This window comes from Bison bison, unplaced genomic scaffold (genome assembly GCF_000754665.1).
Source record: "Bison bison bison isolate TAMUID 2011002044 unplaced genomic scaffold, Bison_UMD1.0 scf7180017864145, whole genome shotgun sequence".
Lineage (NCBI taxonomy): Eukaryota > Metazoa > Chordata > Mammalia > Artiodactyla > Bovidae > Bison > Bison bison.
Window position 1 is genome coordinate 6,280,329 of NW_011494717.1, and position 14,314 is coordinate 6,294,642.

At 34.5% G+C, this 14,314-nt stretch overlaps 1 protein-coding gene across 1 annotated transcript in view; it reads right to left on the reverse strand.

The window, feature by feature from the left end:
* ATAD2B (ATPase family, AAA domain containing 2B) overlaps nucleotides 1-14,314 on the reverse strand; it is a 122,095-nt gene that overhangs the window by 10,588 nt on the left and 97,193 nt on the right. The window contains 3 exon segments of the mRNA XM_010840538.1: nucleotides 3,103-3,240; nucleotides 6,001-6,123; nucleotides 13,228-13,387. Coding sequence (XP_010838840.1) covers nucleotides 3,103-3,240; nucleotides 6,001-6,123; nucleotides 13,228-13,387 — 421 coding nt within the window.

The following is a 14,314-nucleotide window of genomic DNA, read 5'->3' on the forward strand; positions in this document are numbered from 1 at the left end:
CCACCAGGAAAATGAGTGCTTTGCCCGCAAGATCTCCCAAAAGCTCTTAAACCATAAAAGAAATTAAGATATGATCGAATATGTGAAGAGACAAAAGTTATAGGTATCTCTACTGCCTCTCCTTTCCTAAAAAGTTTAGACAATGTGGTTAGCCACCTGTTAGCCTTCTACCACAAATGTTTCTCCTAGCAGGATCAATTTCTTGCAAAGTTGTTATTGGAAAATATGCAGAAAACAAGTCCTCTGCTATCAAGGCAACAATAACAACATTAATAAACACTGAAAATAAATATTTGGTCAGTTATATAAAGTGAGAGACCTACAAAAGTTGCAGGGACTATACTCTTTGGTGTTAGAAACTATCAAGAGTTTTATCAGTAGATAGCTGGTACTTTCAGGTCATGATGGACATAGGAATATTTATTTCCCACATCAAAGGTAGTTGGTTGTGCAAGTCGATCCCATTGTCCCTAAAATGAAAAGTTAACTTCTATTTTGCAATGTGGGACACTTGCATGAAGAAATTTAAATATAAAAGTTATTAAAGCAAACTAGTTAAGCTAGAGACTTATTACTTCTGACATCTACCACTGGATTCTGAATATTAGTTGAAAGCCATCAGAGTAAAAGTAATTCATTTTTTCCAAGGCTATAAAAATAATGTCAAATCTGGCTTAGTTTAAAAAGAGATAATATATATTTTTAATATGTCAATGTTGAAAGCTTTCTGGGCAAAGACATTTTAAAAAGAAAATGCAAATATGGGCCACTAAGTGGAGAATGTTTAATCCATAGTTTTAAAATTGCTGTTGAAAGACAAATAGAAGGGAATATGGTCTTAAAACAACCCTCATTTCTTTACGTCAGCACTTAATATGAACTTGTGATCTTTATCCATTAAAATAATTCTAAAACATTATTATGTATGTGTACACTTTTCTAGGAAAAAAAATGAATAAAGATCTTTTAATGGATAAAGATCATAATGTATCAACAACACATAGTGTGTTTACATACTTTTTTCACCCTTTTATCTTTAATCCTTACTAAGTCTTATAAAGACACCAAGGTAAGATATATGACAAATTGTCATAAATGTTACTTTTCTTTCTGATCTAAGAATAAATCTACCAAAGGTTTCTAAAATCATTTCCAAAATTCAACTTATTTAGTGACTTGGCTCAAAATTTATTTTGCTCTCAAAACTGTACTATCATTGCAATCATCTCTCCATTCGTTCCCCCCCCCCCATTTCTATTTTTACAATTTACAGTTACAGGGTAATTGGAGAAGAAATTTCTATATTAGTCTACTTTTAAAAGCACAGGCTAAAGTGATGAGCATTCATAAGCATTCCATTACTTATATGAAAGATTAACCCAGTCCATATTAAAAGTGAAAGAAAAGTATTCAGCTTGCTCTTTCTCTAAAATGTAGAACTGTTAGGCTTTTCTACCTGACCAGTCACTCCTGACATTGTGTCCTTGCTTATTCTCCAACAACCAAAGTGACAAGAGGTTCCCTTTTCCTTTCCTTACTAGGTCATGTAGCACTAAAGCCAGGAGGCTGGACCCTGCTCGATCAAGAGCCAGCTCAATTATTTGATAACGTACTCGTACCCTAAGCAAAAGCTAGGAACTTTTCTGAAGTTTACTTCTAATGCTTTCATCCCAGACAAGAGAAAATGTTCTTATTTGTGGGGAGGTCAAACTAGAGGTATTTTCCCCATCTTTTTATAATCACTTCTAATGCTTAGTGAGATTTTGGTCAAATAAGAGAAATTGGTTATATATGTGCCACAAGAATCAAGATTTTTGTTTCAGTCACTGCTCTATCACCTTTTTCAGGGGTACTTTTTGTGAAAAGCCCATTTAGAGGCACAGTCTTTAAAATCAAGTTTTATAGCATCTCTGAGCTTGTTTCCAAAACTAAGACCTTAGGAAAGCAACTCTTCCATAGGGAGATTTAGACATACTAATTTAAGTAACATAATGTAAAATAGTCAAATGATGAGTCACATATGCCATCTACTGGTCAGAGAAAACAAAACTCACATTTGTAGATTAAAAAACATTTTAACACTTATAGAAAATTAAAACTGTTGAAGCAATGTTCAATATATTTTAGTGGGTAAATATTTTTATCAGTTGCAGAGAATGTAAGGATTTCAACATTTAAATTAGAGTGTTATGTTAGATAATCCAGATCACGATTCAAGGTACAACCAGGACAAATAGCTTAATCAGCTTCCTAGGACGAAATGCACCATTAACTCCTTCAAATTTTCTCACACATGAATGCCATTTATCACAAAGAGGACAAGATTAAAAAAAAAAAAAAACTGAGTCTGGTTCATTCATTCAACTTCAATGCCACTGGTGGAAGAACTTATTATGGCCATCTTTACTGACAGCCGGAGCAGAATTACCACCTTTATATCAGAAGAATAGCATACACAATCCAAAGATGGCCATCTTTAGTGAAACATAAAGATTACATTAGGAAGATGCTGTGTTTATTACCATTTGTCCTTTAGAAATTTTTACAGATCACCATGAATAAGGAAAAGTGAGGAAAACATAGAACACTGAATTTTCCCCTTCTAAATACACCTCACTTACAAAACAAACAAAAGAAAACAAACAAAAAAGAACAAAACAAACAGAAGAAAAATAAATAAATACATCTCACTTAAACAAAACCAGAAAAAGAAAGCTGAATAGATTTTTCTCAGAAAAATCAACTTCCTGCTGTTAATTCAGGCACTCTCTTACACCACAGTTTCCATTTTCCACCATAAAGAGAGCACCCTGCATAATATACAGCAAGGGGTTGAAGGTGGGGTGGATAATAATCTACTGGCTGCATATCTCTTTCCAAAACCCAAAGTCTAAAGCTGAAAATATTTAAATCTAGTTCAACTACAACAGCAAGCACTGAACAGAGATAGAAAAAAAGCAAATAAGGTTAAAGAAATATACTGATTCAGCATCTTACCCCACAAGCTCCTGGCAGCCCTTTGGTGTATGTGCCCAATTCCTAACACTTCTGCCTCATTCACAGTTGTTCCCACTGCTGGATAACAAGATCTCAAATACTCACATGCACATTTATTTGCAGAACTGTGCCAGACATCCATTGGATTTCTTTGTTTGTGCCGAAATGCCTCTTCAACTCTAGTTTCTGTCTTTCGAGCTCCAGTACCATGAGGATTTATTTGTTCTGCTGTTACCGATAAGCCTGCAAGCAGAAGATAAGCGATACCTATTTAAATATCCCCAGCTACATAAACCAACAAGGTTAAAAAAAAAGTCTGAAATACTGAGTTTTAAAGTCATTAATTATACTTGGACAGTTTGTAATTTGGATGAAAATAGTACCTTTTGTCTTAAGATGGGAAAGAAACTAGATATCATATCATAAAAATAAAATGGTAGGCCATGCTTATTTACACTTAATCCCCAAAGGGCCCCATGTTGACTAACTTTATTTTGCAAAGGGATACATTTCACATTTTTATGACTGTAAGACAATAAGATTATATATTGCCAAAAAGTCATGATTTCTGCCATCTTAGAAAGTATAAGCATATACTGGGCCACTAAACCCCATTCATATAAACCATTTCCATCTGATATAAGCTGGCTGTTACAGCACACTGTGTAAGTTTGGTTTTTCTGCATTGATCTTCATAAAAATAACTGTTCCATCTCAATTTTCTTTACAGATCTCTTTCTTCTATGCTGTCTTTAGTGTTACCATCCAAGTTTCTAAGGACTATCTCTGGAATCCCTTTTCTTCTCACTTCAATCTACATCTTCCACCACAAGTATCATTCATGCCTTCAGCTTCTACTGACATTATATAATTATTCCCAAATCACATTTTAATCCAAAACTCTCTTGAGCTCCTGATTTATATCAGCTGCCTACTTGATATCACCAACTGCATATCCTAAAGATAGATCAAATTAAAAATAACTGGTTTCTCTTTTTCCCAGAAAAAGACCTGTCCTTATATATTCCCTCTCTCTACTGGTAGTATTAGCATCTCTTTAAATCATTAAATCAGTAATGTGGCAGCTAAATTTTGCCTCTTTCTTTCCTTCCCAATGCCTTCCACCCCTGCAGCCACAACTGTCTCATGTTAATCCTACTTTCATTCCCACTTCATTAATTAAAACTCTGGACTTCTCCAACAGCCCCCACCCTCCAACAGTTTAACCGAGGTACAATTAACACAACATAAAAATCACTCACTTCAAGTGTACAATTAAGTGATTTTTAGCAGATTTACAGAGCTGTGCAATCACACAGCAATCCAATTTAAGAAACTGTTCCAGGCAATCACTAATCCACTTTTTGTCTCTATAATAGACTGGCTTTTTGTGAGCATTTCATATGAATGGAATTATACAATATCTGGTCTTTGGTGACTGTTTTCTCTCACTTAGAGTAACATTTCTAAAGTTCATCCATGTTGCACCTTGTTCCTTTTTATAGCTGAGCGGTATGTCATTGTACAATACACCCTGTTTTGCTTACCCATTCATCAGTTGACAGACATTTGGGTTGTTTCTAGTTTTTAGTTGCTGTGAATAATACTGCTATGAACATTCATGTACAAGTCTTTATATGGACATATGTTTTCATTTCTCTTGGGAAGATCCCTAGGAGTAGAATCGCTGGGTCATATGGTAAACATTATGCTTAACTTTTTTAGAAACGGCCAAAATGTTTGCAAAACTGGCTCCGACAGCTTTCTAACTAGGCTCTCCTCCTCCCACCCTGCCATAGTGAGACCTTGCTATTCCCTGCTGCCAAAATAATTTACCAATCCATTCCACTGCTTCAGATACTTCAATGACTCCTACTGCCTACGACAATTGTTCTCAAACTTCAGTATACATAAAAACCACTGTTAAAGCACAGATTTCTCAAGCTTCTCTCAGAGAACGTAGTTTCCCAGTTCTAAGCTAATGTGGGTAATTAACACACATTTTAAAAAAAACACAGACCTACAGAATAAAGTCCAAGTCCATGACATTGATTCACTCAATTACTTGCACTTATATTGTAAATAAGGAGGAGAGAGACAACAACAACAAAATGACAAAAGCTATGGTGACCAGAGCCTATATTAGATTAAATGGCCAGGGAAGGCCTCTCTAATACAGTAGAAGAAAAGTATATTCACAACTTCAATGTCCTCAACCCAGCGCACCTTCTGAGTTCTATTTCTCACCCGTCTGTACATCTTTAGCAATGCCAAACAGTTAGCAGTTCTTCAGATATGCCACGTTATTTCATGTCTCTGCAGAACTGTGTGTTCTGCCTACAATACTTCCTCCTTCTTTGTCACTGCCTCCTCCTTCCCTCTACTTCGCTACAGACCACACTTGTACATTCATTCCCCAAACTCTGATTTCCTACCAGGTTTCCTACCAGGAGGTCTATCCTCTGTGATGAATATGCTGTAGTTAGTGCATATGCCACACTGCACTTGATTTGTTTTACACTTACTCTCTCCTGCTAAAGTATGAGTTCCCCAAGGACAGGATTACATACTGAACAAACAAAACACATGTGCTATGTGTTTATATTAACAAAATTGCACATAAAACTCCAATAAGTTAAAAAAAAAAGTATTCCTAAATTTTTAATAATATTAGATATTACATGTTAAAAATAAAACTCTTCAAATATGAAAACCTATCTAAATCCTTTAAGAACAGAAATCCATAATTAACAAAGATGTGTTCCTACAAAAGAAATTTCACTAAGTACTGCTTTATTTCTATAATTGGCACTAAAATTGTCACAGAAAGTAAATTTTTAAAACATCTTTGAGAATTTACATGACACACATTCGTATCAGAAATTAAGTAAAGGCTGGGCCTCAAGATACACTTTCATTATACCAGCAACTATAAGTAAACACCATCCAGTGACACTCAGTGACCTCTTAGTCTTCAATAGCATGTTCACTTCTATAACTTACCTCTTTTTATTCTTGCTTCCTTAATTTCTTCACAGAGTTTATTAAATTCTGGATCCAACTCAGCTGCAATGATGGCATGTGCAGTATCCTTCAGAGTACAAGCCCTGTGCCTAATTATTTTGTCTGTTAAAAAGTTGGTATACATTTATTAAACACACAAATGAAATAACATGAAAAAAGGGCATCTTAAGAAGAAAAGTAAAAGAACATAAACATTTAAATAAAACTGTAAAAAGCATTTATAGATAAGACACAAATTCATTTAAAGTGATGAGTGAAAAATAAATATGGGCTTCCCTGGTGGCTCAGTGGTAAAGAATTCACCTGCCAATGCAGGAGAGATGGGTTCGATCCCTGGGTTGGGAAGATCCCCTGCAGAAGGAAATGACAACCCACTCTGATATTCTTGCCTGGGAAGTCCTATGGACAGAGAAGCCTGGAGGGCTATAGTCCATAGGCTCACACAAGAGTCAGACATGACTTAGGGACTAAACAACAACAACAAAAATATATAATAAACTACTCAATTAAGTTGACAATCCTCTGAGAATTATACTTTTAGAACTTCAAAGTAATAAGCCTACTTAACAAATCATTACCTCAAAGATATGGCTTTATTTGATAATTTTGAAAAGTGTATTACTTTAAATAAAAATTATTTAAAGATATAAAGACTATTCATCATACATCCAGCACCAGAGTTGCCATGCATAGACACTGAGGTTTCAGAAAACCATACATAATTTTCTCCATAAGAGAAAACTGGTCAAAATTATGTTAAAGAATATAATGTATGCTAAAGCAAGGGTGACCTATTAAAAAATTGTGACAGAAACAAATATGATAAGGCACTCTAAGAATGCAAGATGATATAAACTATAGGTAGTTCTAGGAGAAAAGTGCATACTCTGTTCTAGGTAAACTATACCTAAAACTGGTAATAAAAGAAGAGTCTCTCTGCTTTACACTTAACAGAGAAGTCCTCATTCATTAACAAGATAACAGAGAAGTCCTCATTCATTAACAAGATAACAACTGTGCTCCCTAGAGCTGGCAACTCCAAGATGTTACAAGTCACATAAATGCATTAAAGTCACTTAATTGGTAACAGTTTTTAGAACTAGAATCCAAGTCACAGAATAGTATCTGCCTTTTCATCTCTAGTGAAGACAAAAAGTATAAAAATGTATTTTACATATAACTTTTCTTAGAACATCTAATAGTTCATTGTGAAAAATCTTACAAAAACAAACATGCAGCACTCAAAAAGGCAGCCCACTAGTATATTTCCTTCAATATATTTTCTCTAAACTGTCACTCAATAAACATTGATTGTCAACTGTACCAAGAACTGAGTCAGATGATGGCCATACAGTAGTGAACAAAACAGGTCTCTACTTTCAAGGAGCTTTTCAGACTAGTATAGGAAAGAAGTATTTAGCCAAATAACCTCATATGTACATAGAAACACCTCTGCCTACCCTTTCCTCACCCCTCAAAAAACTTATAACAGCTATGATCAAAATCTACAGAATACTGAATGGGCAAGTCAGGAGAGAATTCTCTAAATTAGAGGCATTTAAGGTGAGACTCGCTGAGAAGGCAATGGCAACCCACTCCAGTACTCTTGCCTGGAAAATCCCATGGACGGAGGAGCCTGGGAGGCTGCAGTCCATGGGGTCGCTACGAGTTGGACACAACTGAGCGACTTCACTTTCACTTTTCACTTTCATGCATTGGAGAAGGAAATGGCAACCCACTCCAGTGTTCTTGCCTGGAGAATCCCAGGGACGGGGGAGCCTGGTGGGCTGCCATCTCTGGGGTCGCACAGAGTCGGACATGACTGAAGCGACTTAGCAGCAGCAGCAGCAAGGTGAGACTCGAAGCATGCATTAGCATAGCCACTGACAAAGGGAAAAACCAGTACAGGTTCAGAAAATGCCATGTGAAAAAGTCCTGAAATAAAAAGATCTTGGAGATTTCTAGAAACTGAAAGGTAGCCTATGTGATTAGTACACAATATGCAAGTGGCAAACGGGAATCTGACCACATTAAGGATTTTAGATCTTATCCTAAGAGCAATGAAAAGACCCAAGCAGGGAAACAACATGATTTAATTCTCTAGATAAGGGGCCACTGGGTGGTTTTCAGACAGAAAGTGATTTGAGTTGATTTGTATTTAAGAGTATAGTAATACAGGCAGTACCAGAGGTCAAGGGAATGATAAGATGGAAGTTGGAAGACCAATTAAGACTCGCGGGGAATTCTCTGGCAGTCCAGTAGTTAGGACTTGGTGCTTTTCACTGCTAGGATCCAGGACCTAAGCTTAATCCCTGGCTGGGGAACTAAGATCCCACAAGCTGCATGGCATGACCAAAAAAAAATTTTTTTTTAGGCTAAGAAAAGTAGTCTACAAAGGTATAGAAAAAGAGGATATGGCTGAAAAAATAGAGTGTGGAGGAGTGGTGGGAAATTCATTCACTTGTCTACTCACTGAATCTCCATTTATTGAGCATCCATTTATGAAACATTTTCTACATATAAACTGTGTCAGTGCTGGAGATATGCAGCCCTGGCCTGAGACATGCCTAAAATGAATGCCCCATTAAATCCTGCTCATCTCCATGTAATGTCTTCTCCTCTGTGCCCTGCTCACACTGTACATGTACCTAATACACACCTGATGAAATTGGATCATCAGCTGCTGCTGCCACAAGACAAAATTCAAAACTGCCACCTCTGTGCTACCTTAACCATCTAGTATAATCACCAATAATCAGGTATTTGCCATTCCTATAAAACTGTGAGTTTCTAGATAAGAGAGTCTGTAGTGTATTTATAAACTGTTATGGGTTAAACTGTGTTCTTCCCCCAAATTCACATGTTGATACTGTACTCCCCAATATACCAGAATGTGACTATATTTGGAGTAGAGCCTTTAAAGAAGTAATCAAGGTAAAAGGTCCTATGAGTAGGCCCTACTCTAATCGGACTTCTGTCCTTAGGTGGAGAGGAAATTTGGAGACATACAAGAAATACCAGGGGTGCACAGACACAGAGAAAAGATGACCATGTGAGGACACAGCAAGAAGGTTGCCATCTGAAGGCAAAGGAAAGACGCTTCAGAAGAAACCAAATCTGCCAACACCTTGATTTTGGACTTTTAGCCCCCAAAACTATGAGAAAATGTCTGCTGTTTAAGGCATGCAGTCTGTGGCATTTTGTTAAGGAAGTGCTAACAAATTAATATCATAAGATATAGCATAATATCTGTCACACAGTAATTATTCAATATGTATTACTCCATCTGAAGAGGCAAAGACTATCACAGTATTCTAAACACTCAGCTCAGTAACAGCACATGGTACTTACAAATAATAACAGAAAATGTGAATGAGTTTAACTGAAGTATAACCCATAGAGGGCTCCAAACACCAGAGTGAATCAGTGAGCTTTATTCCTAAGCATCTAGTACAAAACAGAAGATTTCGAGAATACTACAAGACTTAAGGTTGAAATTTCAGCAAAATTTGCTAAATGATGGTATGTATGTGAATACATTTAAGGGCTAGAGGAGGCATTAAGTACAGAACAAACAGTGGGGAACAGTTAAACATAAAACATATCATATATTTATGAGATAATAATTAGGGTCAAATATTGACCTGGTCACATTTAGAACCTACAAGTTAAAATTCTTCTAGTTAACATATTTAATTTTTGTCCACGTCATCCTCATGGGAGAATCCAGGTAAACACTTAGGCAATACATATAGCTTCCAAAACGCTAGCTTTTTCCCAAAACGGCCAAGTGTTCTGTAAAACAGAGCACTGTAAGCTTTCAAATACTCATGGGAGCTTGTAAAAGTAATACAAAATTCATGTAATTTCCACTTGCTACACAACAGACCCTGAGGTTGTTTTTCTAATACATAACAAGTTGTTCTGTTGCTAAGAAAGAAAACAGGGCTCTTGACTAAAGATATGAAAAAAATCTGAACAGAGCCGAAATCATGCTTTTGAATTATATGATACTTTTTGCATCTAAAACAGTAAAGGAATAAAGTTACAAGTCTACCATGTCAATTCTGTAAGACAGAGCCATATCCTTTGATTATACAACTACATTCTATACTAAAAGGTTATTATGCACCAGAAATCAATGCTTCTTTCATGAAAGTAATATTATTTTGATGTGATTATAATTAAGTTACACAGAAGAGGGGGAAAGGATCTGGACCGATCCTTTCTACTGGCTTTTTCTAACCACTCAAATTCATTTATCACTAGCAGTCCTTAGATTTGTTCCAAAATAGAATTTAATTTTAAATGTGGTCCAGGGAATACAGTAAAGGGTCATTCTAAAGTAAATGTATAGGTACCCACTAAGGAAACAATTATGACAAATTAAGGTGATTTAAATAATAATGATAACAAAAACAAATATACGAACTACTAACCTTTATGGAACACTTATCACATCCTAGGCACTATGCTAACATATTCAAGTTGAACCATATGAAAATGACAATTTCATAAGGTAGGGCCTAATATATTTTCTCATCTAATCCTTACAACTACCCCAAGAGAAGAGTAGTTTTCCATAATTGCAGATAAGGAAACTAAAATTTAGAGGACTTAACTTTATTTCCTAAAGAACTAGGAAATAAAATGGGGACTGAAGCCTAGGTGCACATCCAAAGCCCAGGGTCTCATTACCTACTGCACAATGTGAGTAACCTCCATGTCTTGAAAACCTAACAGAATGAGAGTGTAGGTGCTCAAGTACTCTCACACACTGCTTAAGGCCATTATAGACACTTGTGCAGTTGTACCTTCACCCAGAACCCAGCAAGGGAATCAAAGGAGACTGACATCCAGCCCATTCTTTACTAGGCAAACTGTGGCCCTGTTACAGATGCCATCTACACTGCAAAGGAGATTCACTCAGTCACACAAAACTGCTATATTGGTTAACAAGTGCCCCTGATGCTGCTAGATGATTTTTTAAATTGTGAGAAAGTTTTAACAACACAGATTTAAAGCCCTAAAAGAGATTATACACTCTTTGATACAGAAGTTTCACCTTAAGGAATTTATCTTAAGGAAATAATTAAGGACATACACAAAGTTTATCCTATATTCATCAATATTATAATAGAGAAAGAAGCTAAAAACTCTAATATGCCCAACAATAGGGTATTAGCTATAATACATTCATATGATAAAAATTACATGGTAGAAATACATTGACTCAAACTTTTCACAAAATATTACATAAAAGCTTACAAAAATTATATTTTCATTTTAGTAAAAATATTATGCATTTCACATATAGTATTTGTGCATATGTGTGTGAGAGAGAAAAGGAGGGAGGGAGGGAGGGAGAGAAAGAGAAAGAAAAAAATACTAGGTAACAGAATTATAGGTTATAGGTTACTTTTTCTTCATTTTTATCCTCATAAATTTTATCCTCATAAATATTTATCCTCATAAATGATATATAATAAAAAGTCAAAATAAAACCTAAACAAACAAAAACTACAAGAGATAAATGTCCTAAAACAAAGCTTAAAAACTATTAAAAGCAGTAAAAGATACCCAAAGCAGCTATATAAAATTTTATTCTGCCACTTAACTTGGAACAAAAATATGTGATTTACTGTGGTCTAAATTTAGACAAGAAAGAATCAATTTGTGTAGAAATGAGAAATCCAGGTCATTCTAACAAGTGAACTGAGTTAAGAACCACTGCCCATAAATACAGACATAAAGTAGAAACTATACTCTAAATATCTTTAGATAACTAAACGTTTAAGTGAATTTTTTTAAAATAAAAAGCATCTTACTTTCATATCACCTGTTGAAGAAACAGAATTCTTAACAGAGTGAGAAAAAGAATGACCCCTGCCAGATGGGAACTGGCCTTGGGTACTCACATTAAACATAAACAACTTTACTGAATACCACTCTGTGACCATGATGGATCAAGATAAAAACAAGACCACTCCATAATCAGATCTGAACACAGACAAAAGTATGAACACTGCCCTACAAAAATAACCAAATATAATCCTATCCTGTGTAAAATGAATGCTGCTTCTTTACCAATCACAACTTTAGTCTGGTTCCATTCTTCTTACTTTTCAGGTTCTTAAAATACCTAGTCCCCAAATTACTTCCACTTCCTAAAAGCATCTGTTCCACTGCAAAGCTCTACTTCCTTAAATTTTCCTCAAAATCACTTAACACAAGCTCAAATCCTATATGATTTCCCATGATGTACATTCTCCTTTATTACAATGTATCAATAAATTCAACTTGTTTAACTACAGATTATTCCTGGAGGTCTCCCCTGGAAGGCATTAACAGAACTGAGACTACAGATTTGAGTACAGGGTGGGATTAGGAGTAAAATAATAAACTATATTGGGTTGGCCAAAAGGTTCATTTAGGTTTTCCATAAGATGTTATGAAAACATTCATAAGATGTTTGTTTACATATGTAAACATATGTACAGTCTATAGAACAGATAATGTCCATCTACCCAAAGGGGTCTTTTGATAAGTAAACTTAACTATAATAAGTTTCCAGAAATCCAAAATGCCCAGTGTTTATCAGCACTGGTAACGGAGACTAAACAAATCAATCTTAAATTCTCAATTATTCAGTTTTCCATCTTACCTGAAAAAAATAGAATCTAAGTATAAAAAGTGAAAAGCAAATCAAGAAACTAAATCTTGAACATAAAATCCTTGAATTTAAATATATTATCTAATAATTTAATAAGTGAATTAGCAAATATAAACTATCATATACAGGATGGGTAAAAAAATAAGGTCCTACTGTACAATACAGGGAACTATACTCAATATCCTGTGGTAAACCATGATGGAAAAGAATATGAAGAAGAATATATGCATATACAACTGAGTCATTTTACCGTACAGCAGAAATTAAACACAACACTGTAAATCAACTATACTTTGATAAAAATTATTTTAAAAATAATAAAATCCTCTAATTTAAATATATTTTTTAGTAATTTAACAAATGAATTTAATAATTAAATTTAATATTTAAGCATACACTTAGTTCCTCAATAAGAAATTTCTAATATGTCATTAAGACTAATTTTTCTATCTGAAATATAGGCAGGTTTTATTTATATTTTAAACTATCTTCTCTTTGATCACCAAAGTCACCCTAGCCCAGCGCATTCTTACCTCCTGGGTCCTTATCTGGATTGTACTCCAAAGCATTGCTACAGATGAGGTCAATATCTTTTAGGAAATCCTTAGCAGTCAGGTAATTATGCTTATCAATTTTAGTTATTACTGTTGATAAGTCCATTGGTTCCTTGATTACTTCAAGATAATCTGAAACCTAAAACAAACACGGTATTTTAATGAAAATTACTTCTGTATTAGTATTTCATATAATCTACTCATAAAAACACAAAACAAAAATAAAAATTATTTTAAAACTAAATCTAGATATCTAGGAAATAATTACATATAAAGGATAAAATTATAGAGCAGTTTATGCCACTAAAGATACTATGTCATACTTTCCATGAAAAGCTTCAGTTTCAAGTCATATTTAATCAACTCTGAAGAGTTTCTCATCTCGAAATATGAAACCAACTGTGTCAGCTTTTGTTTTTTTTTAATCCTTTGGATATACCTGAGAAGAAAATGTATGGGTAAAAGTACCCAATAAGCATCAATAAATGTTACCTAAGCAAAAAAAATTTAAAGGAAAATAAAAAGAAACAGATTTTTTTCCATATTATTAGAGAAGTTCTTGGGTAGATCTCTTTAAAATCTTTAAACAAAAACATTTTTTCTTTTTTAGTTTTCCAAGGTGAATCGTTTCATGGAAAGAGTTTTCTACTCCTTTGGAGTCATTACAAATATTTTGAGTCAATTAGATAACAAAAGTAGGTATTGCTTCCATGACTAATAGAAGATTTGCTGGCCTTGTCCCTAAGTATAAGCAAATCTACAAGCAAAAAATAAATTTTGCTCTGTGTGATTTTTCTGGGAGATAAACCCAAAATAGAGATATTAGTCATGACTGCCCACTAAATTTTATGTTTTATCACTTGACCAATTAGAAAGCTCTTCCACCTATATATCTACAGGTATACCTTGTTTTATTGCACTTCCTTTTATTGCACTTTGCAGATACTACATTTTTTAAAAAACTGAAGGTTTGTGGCAACCTTGCATTGTCGGATGATGGTTAGCATTTTTTAGCAATCAAGCATTTTTTAATTAAGGTATGTACATTGATTTTTTTTTTTTTTTG